At 46.5% G+C, this 17,899-nt stretch overlaps 2 protein-coding genes across 5 annotated transcripts in view; one reads left to right on the top strand and one right to left on the bottom strand.

Moving 5' to 3' along the window:
• The first annotated feature begins 3,542 nt into the window (after positions 1-3,542).
• Positions 3,543-17,116, top strand: GM2A (ganglioside GM2 activator). The gene is made up of 4 exons (XM_072824450.1): positions 3,543-3,917; positions 9,085-9,246; positions 14,890-15,072; positions 15,436-17,116. Exons 1-4 carry the CDS (start codon positions 3,828-3,830, stop codon positions 15,589-15,591), a joined length of 591 nt encoding a protein of 196 aa, XP_072680551.1. The 5' UTR covers positions 3,543-3,827; the 3' UTR covers positions 15,592-17,116.
• SLC36A3 (solute carrier family 36 member 3) overlaps positions 5,572-17,899 on the bottom strand; it is a 47,919-nt gene continuing 35,591 nt past the window's right edge. For all 4 annotated transcript variants that reach the window (XM_072824447.1, XM_072824445.1, XM_072824448.1 and 1 more), the window contains one exon: positions 5,572-5,765. In XM_072824447.1, the coding sequence (XP_072680548.1) occupies positions 5,645-5,765 (121 nt within the window). In that variant the 3' untranslated portion in view covers positions 5,572-5,644. The remainder of the gene's footprint in view (positions 5,766-17,899) is intronic.

Raw genomic sequence — 17,899 nt, 5'->3', positions numbered from 1 at the left:
ATGGTCTTGACCATGTTTAAGTTTTATCCTGGCTCTCAGCCCAAATGTCTTTCACTTCTCCCAAGGATGATTCTCTGCCTCCGCAGAGAATTCCTACCAGACTCAGGAAGGCAGGCCCACCACACTTTCTATTTTTTTGTCTTCCAGGATAATTACTCTTGGATAGTATCTTGTTAATGCCTTTACTTGCTGACTGCCTTTCTGGAATGGACTTTGTTGGGGTAGGGATGGGGTTATGACGTGGGGGCAGGACTTTTATATAGTTCAACTTTAAATCTGTATTTGTTGAATGAGAGAATAGTTTAACACCAACAACTAGTTGTTTGCCGTCATTATTATTATTATTATTATTATTATTATTATTATTATTTTAATCTTTGTTTTGTCTTACAAATGAGGAAACCGAGGCTGGAGAGAATAAAGCCCTTGCCTAGGCTCTCACTGGGCAAAGCCCTGGGTCTGCCCAACACGGAGTGAGTGCTCCGAATGAGACACTGTCCTTGTGGTTTCACCTCCCACCTTGGTTATGGTCTTAGTTTCCAGGCAATGTGTCTGTGGCGTTCCAGCATCTCCTCCAAAGCCCTTCAGATGGAGGTGTCAAATACTCTCATCCACAAGGAATGTACCAACTCACTGAGAGATCCTCCAAGGTGGCTGAGAGCATTAACCTTTGATGCCCAAGATCAATAAGTTCTTGTTTGAAGGGGTGTGCTTCCAGGCTGAGGGACTGGAGCATTTAGGAGCGGGGAGGAAGTGGGTAATGGGGTTTAGGGGCCTTGGCAAGTGCAAAGATGAAAAAGAAATGATGCTGGAAGGGAGTCAGTACACCCCCCTTTCTGTAGCCAATGAGGCTCCAGGGCTGACCAGCATTGGCTTCCAGTTCCCCTATCCAGCACCTGCACAGCCACCAAGGAGTGAAGCCACATGAGCATCTCTCATACCACTGTGGGATCAGCTTCAGGAGAAGTGAGTTTTCATTTTGCTATTGCTGTGTGTCATTGGGCAAGTCCTCTATCTCAAGGGGCCTGAAAGTGCACTTGCATATAATGAAGAGTCTATTCTAGATGAGAGAAAGAAGACCTTATCAGAATGGGAGGAAGGTGTGCAATTTACGAAGCATATTAATTTTAGCCGTTCTGACTGGTGTGAGATGGTATCTTATTGGAGTTCTGATTTGCATTTCCCTGATGATTGATGTCCAGCATCTTTTCATGTGTCTGTTGGCCATCTGTATGTCTTCTTTGGGAAAATGTCTATTCATGTCTTCTGCCCATTTTTAATTGGATTATTTGTTTTCAGGGTGTTTAAGTTCTTTACATATTTTGGATATTAACCTTTATCGGATATGTCTTTTGCAAATATCTTCTCACATTCCGTAGGTTGCCTTTTAGTTTTGCTGATCATTTCCTTTGCTGTGCAGAAGCTTTTTATTTTGATGAAGTCCCAATAGTTTATTTTTTTGCTTTTGTTTTCCTTGCCTCAGGAGACATATCTAGAAAAGTTGTGATGGTTGGTGTCAAAGAGGTTGCTGCTGTGTTCCCCTCTAGGATTTTGATCGTTTCCTCTCTCACATTTAGGCCTTTAATCCATTTTGAATTTCTTTTTGTGTATGGTGTAAGAAAGTGGTCCAGTTTCATTATTCTGCATGCTGTGGTCCAATTTTCTCAACACCATTTGTTGAAGATACTGTCTTCTTCCCATTGGGTATTCTTTTCTGTTTTGTTGAAGATTAATAAACCATATAGTTGTGGGCTCATTTCTGGGTTTTTTATTCTGTTCTTTTGATTTGTGTGTCTATTTTTTTTTTTTTTTTGCCAGTACCATACTACCTTCATAATAGAGGTTGAAATCTGGAATCATGCCTCCAGTTTTGCTTTTTCTTCTCAAGATTGCCTTGGCTATTCAGGGTGTTTGTGATTCCATAGAAATGTTAGGATTGTTTGGTATAGCTCTGTGAAAAATGCTAACCAACAGGTGTTGGCAAGGATATGGAGAAAGGGGAACCCCCCTTACACTATTAGGAATGCAAACTGGTGTGGCCACTCTGGAAGATGGTATGGAAGTTCCTCAAAAAGTTAAAAATAGAACTACGCTATGATCCTGCAATTACACTACTAGGTATTTACCCAAAGACTACAAAAATACTAATTCAAAGGGATACATGTACCCCAATATTTATAGCAGCATTATCTACAATAGCTCAATTATGGAAACAGCTCAAGTGTCCATTGACTGATGAATGAAGATGTGGTATATATACACAATAGAATATTACTTAGCCATGAAAAAGAATGAAATCTTGCCATTTGCAATGATATAGACAGAGCTAGAGTACATTATGCTAAGCAAAATGAGTCAGTTAGGGAAAGACGAGTACCATATGATTTCACTCATATGTGGAATTTAAGAAACAAAACAAACTAACAAAGGGAGGAAAATGAGAAAGAGAGGCAAACCAAGAAAAAGACTCTTAACTTTAGAGAACAAACTGAGGGTTAGCAGAGAGGGTGCATGAGGTGAAATAGGTGATGGGGATTAAGGAGAGTGCTTGCTGTGCTGAGCACTGGGTGACGTATGAAAGTGTTGAATCACTATATTGCACACCTGAAAGTAATATTACACTGTATTTTATTAATATTAAACTGAAATTTAAGTAAAAACTTAAAGCATATTAAAAGATTGGATAAAGTCTGGCAACGTACCAATGCCAGTTTCCTCGTTTTTATAAGAATACCCTGATCTTTTTTAAAACTTAAAATCAATTAGTTAACATGTAGTGTATTATTAGTTTCAGAGGTAGAGTTTAGTGATTCATCAGTTGCATACACCATCCAGGTGACTTTTCTGTAAATCTAAAATTAATTACAAAATTAAAAAAAATATTTTAAAAAAGCTGATTAGGTAAGTTTTAAATTCTACTTATGTATTCATTTATTCAACAAAGGTTGATTGCTCATTATGGGTCAGGTCCATGTTAGTGACCAAAACTCATAGTCCCACCCCTTGCAGGGTTTACAATCTAGTGGTGATTTGGCAGGAATAATATCCCTATTGCTTTTTTAAAAAGCAAAACTTAAAAGCATTATAGCTTAACAAAATCTTGGCTGATGGGCTACATAAGCAGATGGGCTATATATCCTTGCTCTATCACTTCCCAGCTCTGTGACCTTGGCAAAGCTAAACCCCACGGTGTATGTATGTCTTCCTCAGTGCTAAGATGGGGCAAAAAGATTTCTCATAGGCGTTTAACGTGCTTAGCATGCATTAAAGCACTTGCTCTCGGTTATTACAATTGTGATTATAATTATTGAAAAAACACAGTGATTCGGAACACGGATACAGGAAAACGTAATATGAACAGGGAGCGTGACATTGGGTCAAAGAATGCACGCGGGTTTCAAAACAAAAAGGCTTTTCCGCAGCTAAGGTCACTGCGTCGGTTTAGCAACTGCAGTTCTGGCTCCGCCCCGCCCCGCCCCGCCCCCGCGCTCGGCCCCGCCCCGCCCCGCGCTCGGCCCCGCCCCCCGGCCCCGCCCCGCCCCCGTCGTCCCCCGGCTCCGCAGTCTCCCGCCCGAAGGAGGGGCTGCACGGCGGTGCCTGGAGGCGGGGGCTGGAGGAGGAACCTCTGCTGGGGGTTTGTCGGGAGAGACCTACCCAACCGCAGGCCCCGCAATCTCTGGTCCCCCCACTGGGCGGGGCAAACCTGGAAGCGGCGGCGCTCGGTTTTGCATAGCAATGCCCAGCTTTGCATAACCAACGAAGGCTAGCATTTAAGGGCGCCGCCGCCGCCACAGACCTAGTAACCCTGCACGGACCCGCTCTTTACAATGGCCTCCCAGGTGGATGCTGTGCTCCTGATCGTCTTGGGCTTGCTTCTCGCCGGCCCTGCGGACCCTTCACGCGTCCACCAGAGAAGGGTGAGTGTGCCCCCCACTCCCGCCCGCCCTCGCTCCTTTCGGGGCTGCTTCCAGCTCGCCGGTCCGGTTGGGGTGGGATTATGGGGGTGGCTACTCTGCTTTCTAGAATTCCTTCTCCTCTGCAGAGCCTCCCAAAGTCACTATCTGTGGGACTCCGAGTGGGTCCTTTTCTCTCTTGAGTCTCGGTTAACCCATCTGTATAGTGAACGTGGGCTATTAGGCCTTGTTCTGCTCCACTTTTAGGGAAGGTTCATCTCCCTTAGGTCTCTACCCTCTTGCTCTCTTTCGGAATATCGAACATCCGAGTGAAATTTGGCAGAACTGCAAGGCTAAGGAATTGCTCTCAGGCCCAGAGACTCAGCCTTGTTTACCTGCCCCCGCCTTCCACCTCCCATAAAAAGGCCTGGCACTCATCCCTTCCCCTTCTGTCTTCTCTGTGGCTCAGCTTGTCGTGACAAGCGTGGGTTTGAGAGGCAGGTAGGCCCAGACCTGTTCTTCTGGTGACAGAGATCCAGCCCTGTGACCCACTGCTTCTGATTACAGGCCACGGAAGAGTCTTCACTTTTCACTCACCCCATGCTCCAGACCCTTGGGAAGGGGAAGTTCTGCCTTTCTGAGACCTGGAGAAGCCTAGTTGCGTTTGTCTCTTTGCTGCATAGCTGTGGGCAAGACACAGATGGTCTCCTCATCTGTAAAATGGACATGATGATACCAGCCTGCCTTTCTCAGATGGGTGTGGGTGAAGGGAAATGCTTTCATGGTTGGAAAGGGGCTAAAGTAACAGGTAAAGTGATACAAGCCGGTAGACTCGGCCTCACCCTGCCCCCGGGGGCCAAGGGGTCTATTTTATTTTTCCTGTTGAATGAAAGCATAAGGACCTCTTGGCCTAGAGGCCAAGACGAGAAGGACTCCCAGTGTGTCCCTGAGTATAGGTTGAGAATGTTTCTCTTGGCTCCAGGGCTGACCGCTATGAGGTGGAGTCGAGCTAGACCTCGGACTTGCCCTGCATCCCCAGTCTCTCCTATGTCTTGACCATGGATGCCATCCCAGACCAGAGGGTTTTAGATCAGCACTTTTGGAAAGGCCCTGAGACATCATAGAGTTCACCCACCTTGCTCAGGCCGGTAGAGAATAGGTGCCACCTGTGATGTACAGCAAAAGGCACTTTCAGTTTTCTCTGGGCTCATGTGATTCAGAGTCTGGTGCCTGAGACCAGGAGCCAGATAAGGGCAGTGGGGTGATGGTAACAACTTAAGCATCTGGAAACTTGTTTTATTTCCTCTTCTCGTGTTAACCACTCTTGTGTTGCTGGGCTATGACCGGCATCAGACAGCGGGGAGAATGTCTAATCCCGTGCAGGCATACGGTAGGTGCTTAATAGACTCTGTGACACTGTATAATGACTGTCATTTATTGTGTACATACTCTGTGCTATGTGTTGAGTTGTGTGCTTTTTTTTTTTTTTCTAATAAGCTTTTTTGGGGGAATAATTTTAGATTTACAGACAAGTTGCAGAGATAACACAGAGTTCTCTCATAAACTCCCCACCCAGTTTCCCCGATGTTAACAGCTCGTATTACCATTGTGCATTTGCCCAAACTGAGAAACTAGCATTGGTTCATCAGCATTACCTAAAACTCTAGACTTTATTGGATTTCACCAGTTTTCCCATGAATGTCCTCTTTGTGTTCCAGGATCCAGTCCAAGGTAGCACAGTGCATCTGTCATCAGGCCACCCCAGTCTCCTCTGGTCTGTGACAGGTTCTCAGTCTTGTGTTTTCATGGTTTGCCAGGCTTGAGGCGTGGCGACTGTACTTTCTGTGCATACTTCTCATTTTCCCAGCAGCCCTGTGAGAAGATATAATTATGTCCATCTAATAGATGAGGAAACAACCTCAAGAGGGTAACTTTGTCCAGGGCCTCAGCTCGTGTGAGTGGCTGAGGTATGATTGGAACCCGGGTCTGTGATATGATATATACCTGTATTTTTGCCTCCAGAGCTGTGCATTTTCCCTCTGCCCTCTGTTGCCTCTTCCCACGTGTTGGCCTATCCTGGGGATGGCAAATACAGTAGTCTCTCCCTTGTCTGTGGTTTTGCCTGCTGTGGTCTGTAAGCCCAGTGAGTCGCAGGCTGGAAGCAGATGATGCCCCTTCTGACTTCATCAGATGTTTAATAGTAGCCCTAATGCTATATCACAATGCCTGCATCACCCACCTCCCCTCATCTCATCACACAGGCACTTTCTCGTCTCACATCATCACGAGAAGAAGGGTGAGTGCCGTACAGTAAGATATTTTGAGAGGGAGAGAGACCACACTTACATAACTTTTGTTACAGTGTGGTGTTAATGATCGTTCTGTTTTCTATTAGTTATGGTTGTTAATCTCTTACTGTGCCAAATTTATAAATTAAACTTCATCATAGGTATGTATAAAAAAAAAGCATGCATAGAAGAAAATCCATAGAATATATAGGGTTTAGTACTATGTGTGGTTTCAGGCATCCACTGGGGATCTGGGAACGTATCATGCACAGGTCAGAGGAGCTCCTGTGCCAGGTCTGGCCCTTAGTGGGCATTGCTAATCCTCTGTGCCTCCTCTTCCAGACGAGGCTGGACCCAGCTGCAGAAATCTTTGCCAGAGCGGCTTCTAGTCAGGCATGGGGGAAAACTCTGTTGTTCTGCCTCCCTCAGGGGCTGAAGGAAAAGGTAGCTTAGAAGAAGGGAGGGAATTCTTCATCTCCAACAGGACGCTCGGGACACCTGCCCCAGCCTGGAATCAGCCCTCGATGTGAAGCAGGGTGCCTCAGAATCTGTGAAAACAGCCCCAGAAAATGGCTAGTCCTCCTACCTGCCTTCCAGCCCAACTCTTAAGTCCAGGCATTCTTTCATTTGACAATGGCCTCCTAACTGGTCTCCCCCTTCCAGACTTGTTCCTCTCCAGTCCATTCTCAACCATGAACCAGAGCGTGGCACTCTCTTGCAATGGGGTTCTGTTGCACTTACAGTAAATCCAGGGTCCCAGTTTTGACCTACGAGGTCGTACATTAAATGACCTTGCCTCCCCTCCAGCCTCATCTGGGTCAGTCATCTGCTACATGTAGCCCAATAGCCTTCTTATAGTGCCCAGCCAGGCCAGCGAAACTTCCTACCACAGGGCCTTTGCCCATGTAGTCTCTGCCTGGATAGAACAATCTTTCTCTCTCTACTTACATGGCCGACTTCTCATCCTGCAGGGGTCCAGCTTAAGTATCATTCCCTTACTACCCTGTTTAAGTAAGTCCTTTGTTCCTCTCAACATTACCTCTGTTCATTTCTTTTCCGGTGCTCTGAAATCATGGTGGGTAACATTTATTGGCTTTAGACTCTAAGCTCCTCAAGGCAGGGCAAGAACATTTCTAATTGTTTACCACTATGAACACAAACCTAGTCCAGGGCCCGTGATCATTGCTCCATAAATATTTGTGGGATGAATACTGAAGGAAACATTTATCGGCACCTACCCTGTGTAAGGGGCTGTGGGGCACGCAGGCATGAATCAGACCCTGTCCTGTTCTTCTTACTCATGTCATTACATTTCATTCCAAGGGACAGAAACTCATTCCAAGGAGCTCAACTAAAGGGAAGTTTACTCCAGGTATACAAGGAATCTCTTGGAACTAATGGCAGGAAGTGGAGGCTGGGCCATATAAATGGCTTTCATTCAGTGAGCCAGCTCATGCTTTGGGCCTGGCATTGTTAAGAGCTTACATGCACGCTCTCATCTTCACATCCCTAAGAGGAAACTATAAAGCCTCCACTTAAAAGATGTGGAAATTGGAGTGCCAAAGGGGAACTGACCTATAGAATCATGTGATGCTGTGGCTGAGCCAGGCCTGTTGACTCAAGCTCTGATTTACCCTATATCTCACTCCAGAGTCCTGCCTTTCACTGCTAACCCCATATTGCCTATTTGGACAGGGGTGGGGTTGGGGAGGGGACACTTCTGTTCTCTCTTCCAGAGACCAGCAGAGCCCTTAGTTCTTGTCTCTTCCCAAACTTTGGCTTGGTCGTGGGTCACAGGTCTAGGTGCTCTGACCTTATCCCAAGTATTATGACCCAATGACGGCAGAAAGCCTTCTAAGTGATTTGTGCCTCAACCTCCATTTCCCAGAGGCAAAGAGAATCTGCCAGCCTCGCTTGGGTTAGAAGTTTCCTTTCAGCCCAGTTGGCTGTGTTGACGACGGGGTCAGTTGGAGGTGTGGGGCTGGCAGGTATTCCTTCTAAGATGGGATGCACATAGTGGGAATGCCTAAAGTGTTTCTTAGGTGGCCTTCAGGGGGCTGGGAAAGGTGCAGGTGGGTGGGCAGAGTCTGCACGGTGTAGGAAGTGTTAAAGATCATAGACGAGTAGGCAGGTTCTGTGGGAGTGGGGAGTCAGCGGTCTTGTGTAGCCAGACAAGATGGTGAAATCTAGAGACCTCTAGGGGATGTTGAAGAAGAAGAGAAAGTGGCTCAGCAAAGGGGAGGATGGTGATTCAGATGGGACAGGGTATGGGCAATGGGATAGGAGGCAGGAAGCACTGGTTAGGATTGGGGAAGCTTGTTCACTAGGATTCATCGACAAGCGCCCCACTGGGTGTCTCTCTCCGTGTGTCCTATTCCCTCCCGAGCTGATTGCATACTCCTTGAGGGTAGGGGTTTCCCACTGTGTTAGTTTCCAATTATTCCTGGCCCTGGATTGGGCATGGGGTGTGACATGAATAAGATCTGGGTATGAGGCTGCAAAGGTGAACCCTCCAGGAACTTCCCTCTTAGGAGATGCCAGGGCTGGCTGGAGAGGGGTGGAGGGGTGGGGGGCTGAGAGTGGAGGTCAGAGAAGGCACCAACCAAGGGTGGATGTGGTTGTTCACCGGTTTTGAAGCTCAAGATCTGACATCTTGTGCTTTCTAGTTTACAGCACACTTTGGGGAGATTATATTTTTTTGAGTTTTCTGGTATAGTACTACCTTGGAGATGGGTACCAAGGTGTTATCCTGGGCTAACAGATACAGAAGTGCAGATAAAAGCTCAAGGAGGGGAAGTGCCTCGCCCACTGTCACACCATCCATAGCCTGTTCTGTTGATGCTTCTGCCCTGTGAGCGTTCCTTTTGTCAACATTTCTTTTCTTTCTGTCTGATTTTCTTCAGCCACCCAAGTCCGGGAGCTTTTTCTGGAACAACTGCGATAGGGCGAAGGACCCTGTGTTGTTCAGAAGCCTGTCTCTGCTACCTGACCCTGTTCTCTTTCCTGGGAACATGACTTTCGGCTTCGAGGTCCGGACCAGTGTCCCCCTCAACGATCCTCAGAAGGTGAGCCTGGAAGTGGGCAGGGTTGTGGAGGTGCTGGAGGGAAGTGGCATGGGCCAGCTGGCGGGGCCCCTTAGGGATGTATGCTCAGGTGACCGTGAGTAATTCTGCAATCCTGGAATCACAGAGCAGCAAAGGATGTGTGAATTCTACTCCAGTTGGGCAATTTTGTTTTGATGCTGTTGTGAATTATAAAACAGGGATGTCACTTAGTGATATGTAGTCACTTTAGAAATTACAAATTCTCAAAAAGTGGGGGAGATACATCCCCTGAAATCTCAACTACCCAGTGATAAGGGGTAGGCACTTTAAACATTTGGTAGGCTAGGATTTGGAGCTGTCCCTCATACAATCACATATAACATGCATATTAATTTTGAGTGGATATGTATGAAAATAAGAAGCAGTGTACCTTGTAAACGTGTCCTGCAATGTGCCTCCTCATGAGGTAGTCACTGCTATTTACATAATCGTCAGAATATTTTCTACATTTGTAAATATATGTACATTTGCGTTGTAAATACATGTACATTTACAATAGTGGATTTTTATGGCATGTGCTATTAAACTTGCTTTTTTGGGGGTGCATGGGTGGCTCAGTTGGTTGGGCATCTGCCTTTGGCTCGGGTTGTGATCCTGGGTCCTGGGGTCGGGCCCTGCGTTGGGCTCTCCACTCAGTGGGCAGTCTGCTTCTCCTTCTGCCCCTCCCCACTGCTCTTACTCACTCTCTCTCAAATAAATAAAATCTTAAAAAAATAAACTTGCTTTTTTTTTTTTTTTTTAGCATCATACTGTAGGTTCTATACCTCTTTCTGTGGCATTTGGCATCAGTTTACCTAACTCTTCTTAATGGCAGAAATATTCGGTTGTAGATCTGTCCTGGTGTACTTAACAAATCTATTGTCAGACATTTAATTTGTTTCTAGGGCAGTTTTTGGTTTGTTTGTTTGGCTTTGTTTATTTTTTGGCTGTTATAAACACCTTTGCCAACATTATCCTTGTCATGTATCTTTTTGTACTTTTCTGATTATCTAGACAGAGACTTTATTTTATTTATTTATTATTTAATTATTTATTTATTTTTAGGCACAGATTTTTTTAGGTCTTTAGGTACATATTGCCAAAGTGCCTCCAGATATTTGAACTCCATATATCCTCTCCCAACAGATGGCCAGCAACAGATTTGCCTTTTTTCACAGATTTGATTCTGAGCATTTTCTAATAATGTTTTCCACTATTTTATGTCATCCCTAGTGAGGTTCGATGTCTTTTCATTAATTTGGTTGCCTTTTTTTTTTTAAGTATTTTATTTATTTATTCATGAGAGACACACAGAGAGAGGCAGAGACATAGGCAGGGAAAGAAGCAGGCTTCTTGTGGGGACCCTGTTGTGGGGTTCCATCCTGAGATTCTGGGATCAGGCCCTGAAATGAAGGCAGATGCTTAGCCACTGAGCCACCCAGTCATCCCAATTTTGTTGCCTTTTGTATTTACTTTGGGATTAGCCAGTTTGATCATGTCTGTTGCCTCTTATGGGAGTGGCTGTTTACATGCTTTTCTACAGAACAATAGAGGCTTTTCATATATCTATTGTAACACCATACATTGTAGTCCCTCTCACTACTTTCAACTGCTTTCTTTATAACATTTTTAAAAAGATTTTATTTATTTATCTATGGGAGACACACAGAGAGAGAGACAGAAACATAGGCAGAGGGAGAAGCAGGCTTCCTGCAGGGAGCCTGATGCAGGACTTGATCCCAGGACCCCAGGATCACGACATGAGCCGAAGGCAGATGCTCAACCACTGAGCCACCCAGATGCCCCACAACATATTCTTATATGCCCTTCAGCTTGCCCAGGTGCAGATCTATTCTGGCACCAGTTTTGTTCTGATTCTTTAAAAGGCTTCTGATGTGGAATGTGTCCTGGTAACTACTCTTCCCCCTGGCTGAATCACAGCCTCTACCTTCTAGGTTGCTTGTGGACATAACTGGGCTGATAACATGCAGTGTGCTTTTTTACATAACCTGGCACGCAAGACCTGCTCGCTACATGTTAACTCTTGTTAATAGTTCAATTAGTGTCAGTCTGTTCCTGTGGCCCCTCTGACTTGGACAGAAGCCCGGGATGTGTGGACAGCTCTTGGGCCCTGCCTTCCTCTGTACCTCCCTCCAAGTCTTCTCCAGGCTAGATCATTACATTTCCTTTAGCTATACTTCAAGCGATAATCTACCAGGGTCACACAAATGCCATTTCCGTGCTCTTTCTGCTGAGTCTGGAGTGTTGGGCTCTATGGCAGGTGCCATCATGCTTGTTCTGCTGTCACTGTTGTGCAGAATGCTGGCATTTCTGTGATGCTTCACTTTTGATTGGTGAACTCTTTCTGCCCCTGGCCTGCTTTTCTTGGTTTTTTTGAAGGCCATTAAGATGGACCCCCACCCCTTTCCTGATACTTTATGACCTGTCGTACTTAAGTTTGGGCCATTGTACTTTATAAAAACTGTGCTTGGATTGCCTCTGCTCCTTCCCTTGCTCTTAACATTTCTCTTGTATATTTTCAGTTTAGTTCTTTTCACTTTTCAGGTAATATGCATATTAGCTATCAAATGAAAGCCCCTGAACACTTGTGTAGGAGAAAAGGTGATGAGCCTCGTTTTACAGATCAGGGGTGCTGAGGCTCATAGAAGGGTGCAGCTTGCCCAGGTCGCGTAGTTACTAGCACATTCAAGGCTGGGTGTCCTTATGCTGTTACCTGTTCTTGAACTTTTTCAGGCACGAAGGTGGACTTAGTGCTTGGTGTGTCTGTAGGAGAGTGCTCCAGAACTTTCCCTTGCTCAGCAGAGATCCCCTAGAGACAGCCCCTTATGAGCCTGGAGGCCTCAATGTCTTCCATCTCTTTTTCCTGAGGCCCAGAGAGGAGAGTGAGGGATCCAGGCCCACACAGCTTGCAAACAGGAGAGCCAACTCATCCTCTCTTCCGCTGACCATGCTGAAGTGGAATTTTTTAAATCAGAGTCTCCTCTCAGACCTGGATGAATTTAGCCCCTGCTGCAATGTTTAGAAGCTGGATGCCCCAGATTCCATGAGCCATGGGCAAGACTGGGGCCACCCAGGAGCTCCCCTTTCCTCTTTTGACTTGCTTTATAGGATTCAGCTTAATTTATAACTCCCTCCTGTGGGCCCTCTCTCAAGTTCCAGTCTCTGAGACCCTTGTTTTCTCATCCTCAGGAATCATAAATCGCTTTTTTATTTGGCATATACACTAATTTTGGGCTTTTAGATGTGGCTTTCAGGCCTGATAGTTTGACCTATTTCCCCCCCGAGAATCATGTACCTACAGTACTCAGTTTATAACTGCCTCCTTCCGTTGCATCAGGTGGCTCCCCTTCAGCTGCTCCCCATGTATCTTTATTTAGAGCTTCTGTGTGCCTATCTGTGTGGGAGAGGCCAAGATAAAGAATTTCTTTTCAACCCATAAGAAATTTTCACTCTTAGGTTGTCAGGACTGGTAGGCCTCTTTGAGATCATGAGATCCAAATATTCCATTGTCAGGATGGAGGGGTGGAGACCTGAGGACTTGCTCACAGGCCCTGGCAGGTGCAGGGATCCAGCCCTGATTATTGGTCAGAGCTTCTGTCTGTCTGGTTGTCGAGACAGGTCCCATGACAGAAGTTTATTTAAATCAAGCTACCTAATTTGCAAGGAAGTCTTGGACTAGAGAGATTGATGGTATCTTATTATTCAGCCTTGCTTGCTTTCCTGAGCCATAGGAGGAGGCAGATTGATAACAGGGGCTGGGAACTGAGCCATGCAATCCCCAAGTGGAAGGCATGGCACTGCCTCAAAAGTACCTATTGCCTTATGTTCCATGCACTCCTACTGAGTACCTCCGGTGCTGTCTTTGGCCTGGGTAGGCAAGGCATGGCTCCTTCTGGTGGATACAGCCCCATAGGCTTCTAGCCTGATAGGAGGACCCCAGCCAGGACTTGGCCCTCACTGGTCCCCCCATCTGGGCGTTTCTGTTCAGGGCATAACTGACTTAACCATTTTCATTGGGATACTGGAGAAACAAGGGGTACTGGCTGAGGGAGAAGGTAGGATAGGTAGTCCTGCAGGAGTTAATGTTTGGATTTCAGGCACTGTGCTAAGCATTTTACAGGCATTGTCTCACTTGATGGGATCTTATGAGAGAGGTTGGCACTCTAAAATATCCTGCTTTTGGAGACAAGGGAATGGAAACTGAGCAAAGTAGCTCGATGCAATGGCACAATACTAGGAAGTGGCGGGGATAGCTTTCCAGTCCAGGCCTTCTGGCTCTCCCAGGCAAAGGGGCTGGAGCAGGCTTGGCAGGAGAGCACAGAGGCAGACTGGCAGGGGACCATGTGTGAGTGGGGGTGCGGGATACTGTGTGTGTCAGCAGAGCGCCATGAGTTCAGCGAAGAAAGCAATTTGAATCTATCTGCTCAGGATCCAGAGTACACTGATGCCTCCCTTCCTCTTGAGCCTGGATCCTGACATCTAGGGCTGTTGGAAGACTGAGTCCACAAGCTGGGGAGCCAGCCCAAGCCCAGCAGACTCTAGGGGAATAAGTGCCCATCCAGGATTTGTCTCTTAAAGACAAAAGTCCTAAATCAAGTGAGCCTGGAGGCTGGGAAACATGACATTGCTAGGATTTCAGAACTGAAAGGGACCCTAAAATTGTGGTTTCCTGCCATAACACCCACAAGAAATCAGATGTTCGAGTGAGCTAACCTCCCCCTTCCCTTTCCTTACTGTTTTCCCTTAATACATTTGGCAGGGGGCAGGGGGTTGCTGGTGGGGCACAAACACGGTCAAGAGAGAGAGCTCACTTAGTGAATGCCTGGCACACAGCAGGCACAGCTGGGACTGTCTGCTTTGAAGTCCTGGCCTCTTCCGGCTCAGCTGCAACCTCTAGAACAGGAGTAGAATCATGTCAGCATGGAGGTGTGAAGCACATCATCGATCTTCTCATCCAGCTTCTTCTGAGTATGGGGTCCTTCGGTGGCTTCCCCAACTCAGTCTGGAGAGCCTGCCACTTCTTGGGGGGTATTTCTTTTATATCCTAGCTATGACTGTGACGAAGATCTTCCTTTATATCAATCCCAAAGTGAGCTCCCTATAAATTCCTACTGTTTTAAATTCTTTTACAGCTCTACAGAGAAAATTTACCCAAGGATAGAAAAGAGGTTTCTACTCCAATCGGCTGGCAATTGTTGCCTGAGGTCCTACACAGGAAAGGGCTCTTGAAGCCAAGATGGGGCTGAGAAGGAAAGTCTAGCAAGTGGTGCCAGTTAGCAGTTACATGACAAGTGCATTTCAGCTCCAGTGTTAGCTTCAACCTATGGTAGTGATTACCTAAAGAATTTTAAGACTATGGTTCAGTGGGGGGGGCGGCGGGGGGCGGGGAGCGGAATATCACAACAATCATTAATTATCTGCCATAGGTACCGGGAAGGATAACACTGGGACATGTGCCACATGGTCACTTCTGGATCAGAATATCTCCAAGACCCCATCGATCAAAAATTCCGTGATCAAAATAAAATGCTGATCTTTTAAAAATGTAGAGGAGTTGGTATGTTTGCCTTGGAGCTTATACTGTTTCAAACTCTTTCTCCCTAGGTGGAAATAATTGTGGAGAAGGAATTGGCTGGTTTCTGGGTCAAAGTCCCATGTGTGGAAGAACTTGGTAGCTGCACCTATGAAGACATCTGCCAAGTACTTGACACTTTTATTCCCCCTGGACAGCCCTGCCCGGAGCCTCTGCACACCTATGGGCTTCCCTGCCACTGTCCCATCAAGGCAGTAAGTACATAGGAAAGGAGAGCATTCTTTCTGTGGCTGGAGTAAACACATGGGACTTGGAAGGAAGGGTTCTTGCATTCTCTTCCCACAGATCTGGATGTCTATGGGTGATCTATCCGGAAATGCTTATATTTCGGGGGCTTTGGTTGATCCATCTGTGGGTTGGGAAACTTAAACCGCAGTATGACCTCCAGTGCCGGTTAGCTCTAACATTCCATGCTCTGTAGTGCTATGACTATCCCCAGTCTCATGTGGCTCTCAGGGGAGTGGCAGAGAGGGCAGTTCATGGCCCTTTTGGGAGAGTTCCATGAGAGTCCCCTCAGTAGGCTTCCACTGACCTGTGATCCACCGGTTTTCCTGCAGGGCATCTACTCGCTGCCTCGGACTGATTTCATCCTGCCCAACATGGAGCTGCCCTCCTGGCTCAGTTTTGGGCACTACCGCATCCAGGGCATCCTCAGCAGCGGTGGGAAGCGTCTGGGCTGTGTCAAGATCTCTGCCTCTCTGATGGGCAAATAATGTGGCACCAGCAATAGCAGAAAGAAGGGGCCTGAGAAAGGTATCCCTCTTCTTCTGTCTTGCATTTGCTGAGGTCAAATCCTGACTCTCTGTACCCCTTCAAGCCCTTTCTGCAATGATGCCACTTCCCTCACTGAGAATCATTTTGTGCCACCTGCATGGCATGGGTGGGCAGCCCTGACCTAGGGGTGCGGCTTGGCAGCTCTGATAGCCCACAGCAGCTGCCAGGCTGGCCGCTTCATTTCCCTCCTTGACTCTATAACTTTCTCTCTAAGAGCTTAATTCATTTTCTAAACAATCAAGGAATGGGACCAATGTATTTTGTGATCTTGAGTTCAGACCAACCCAGTTGTAGTTTTCAGAAGTTACCTTTGTAATTTTCTTTAGAAAAATTTTTTTGGGTCACTGACTTAAAAGCAGAATGGAAGTATTAATAACACTTTTTGCTTTACTTTTGTCCCCCTTATGAGGAAGGGGCTGAAGTAGTTCACCTCAGTCTATTCCTCCATTAACTTCTGTGATTAATTCAGTATTCTTTTCTAGTTTTGCCCAGCAAACAGTGGGGCATAGTGTATCCGGGGGAGGCAGGGCACGTGGTGGAGCTTCACTGGGAGAGGTATTTAAGAATGCCCTATGTGTTTAAGAAAGTTTACAGACTCAGGTGCCTGCAGGGCCAAACACGAGACCTAAATGAGTGAGGATGATGACAAGGAGCATACTGTTTCCAGGCATGTCTTCCTACCCACCCCCCGCCTTTTATAGCAGCAGATATGCATTGTTACAAGGCAGCTGATGTCCAGGCTTGAGCTTGGGAATATTGTCAGGGATGATGGGGCCTGGGCTGAGTTAGAAAGGGTGCATTCAGCCCATAGGGGCAGCTGTGGTAGAGCCGTGGCCAGTTGGTGCCACATGAGAATGCCGTAGGCCCAGTATTGCCAAATAGTCTCAAATTTTTTTCCCTTGGAGAAGCCAGAAGTCCAGACTTTTATATGAAATCTTATAGTTTTTAAATATTGGCAACAGATGATTTTTTTAAAACACTGTGCAGGCCAAAAGGGCAAAACCGACATGTCAGTAGGGGAAATCTGGCCCACTGTGGCCAGTTTGCATCCTCTGATGTAAGAACATGCATTCCTTGTCCTTTCAGTCTTGAGACGACTCCTCCAGGGTTGTTTGTCCCTCTGCAGGGCCGGATCCATAGGGTCTGACCCACAGAGCAGGCTCTTGCAGGGCTAGGGACGGGGGAGGCAGCCTCTCAGAGCTGTCGGTGGCAGGGATCATGAGGCTGCCTGCCCCAGCCTTGCAGCATTGTCAGGCTGAATGGGGCAAATGCGGAAGAGTTGGAACCCACCAGCAGCTGCTCTGTGGAGCAAAGATCCAATGAAGAGAGGTGGACTCACCTCGGGTTCCTGGGTTCGCCCATCGTCCCGTCCTCCATGACAACCTACTGACCCCTGGATTACCCCCAGCTCCTGGGATCATTTGAAGCTTGGAATGGCAATAAACCTTTTTAACTTGCTGAGAATTCCTCCTTTGTCTTGACTGCACATTTGTCCATCGTCGAGTTTTTAGGAGCTTATTTGGGGTGGGCTGTTCCTGCTGGTAGGGTTTCCTCTGGAGGCACAGACGAGCCGAAGTGATTCCAGGGACTGTCTCTTCTGTTTCTGCCTTGTGAGCTGCTTGTTCTCCCTGCTTCAATCTGTCTCATCACCATCCAAGATCCTTGGCTTGTTTTTATTTTTTTGCTTTCCTATTGCTCTGTGACCACTCCAGCCTATTCCCCTTTTGGTTTTTTAGGCCTTGTTCTCACAGTTGTTCTCAGTTCATATCCTAGAATGGAATCTCATTAGCTCGGTTAATCTTTCCATGTCCTGCCAAGCTCTTGGGTCAAATGCTTCCCTGGGTCTCAGTGGGGAGGGTGTGAAAAATCTCAAATCACAGGCAAAATAGACTTTTTTAAGCAATGGTACTGAGCCAACTGGAAAAAGTTGAAAATAGATTCATACTTCACACCAAATGCAGAATAAACTCCAAATAGATCCAGGGTCTAAATATCAATGAAACCATACAACTACTAAAAGAAAACATAGATGCAAAATCCACAAGAAATAAAAGATTGGTACATTTGACTACATTAAAAAAAAAGTCGCTTTTTACGAAATACCATGAAGTCGAAAGACTGTGAGAGGGACGCCTGGGTGGCTCAGTGGTTGAACGTCTGCCTTCAACTCAGGATGTGATCCCGGAGTCCTGGGATCAAGTCCTGCCTCGGGTTCCCCTCAGGGAATCTGCTTCACCCTTTGCCTAT

This window comes from Canis lupus, chromosome 4 (assembly GCF_048164855.1).
Source record: "Canis lupus baileyi chromosome 4, mCanLup2.hap1, whole genome shotgun sequence".
Classification (NCBI taxonomy): domain Eukaryota; kingdom Metazoa; phylum Chordata; class Mammalia; order Carnivora; family Canidae; genus Canis; species Canis lupus.
Note: the sequence above shows the minus strand (reverse complement) of the source record. Positions and strands in the feature narration are given on the sequence as shown.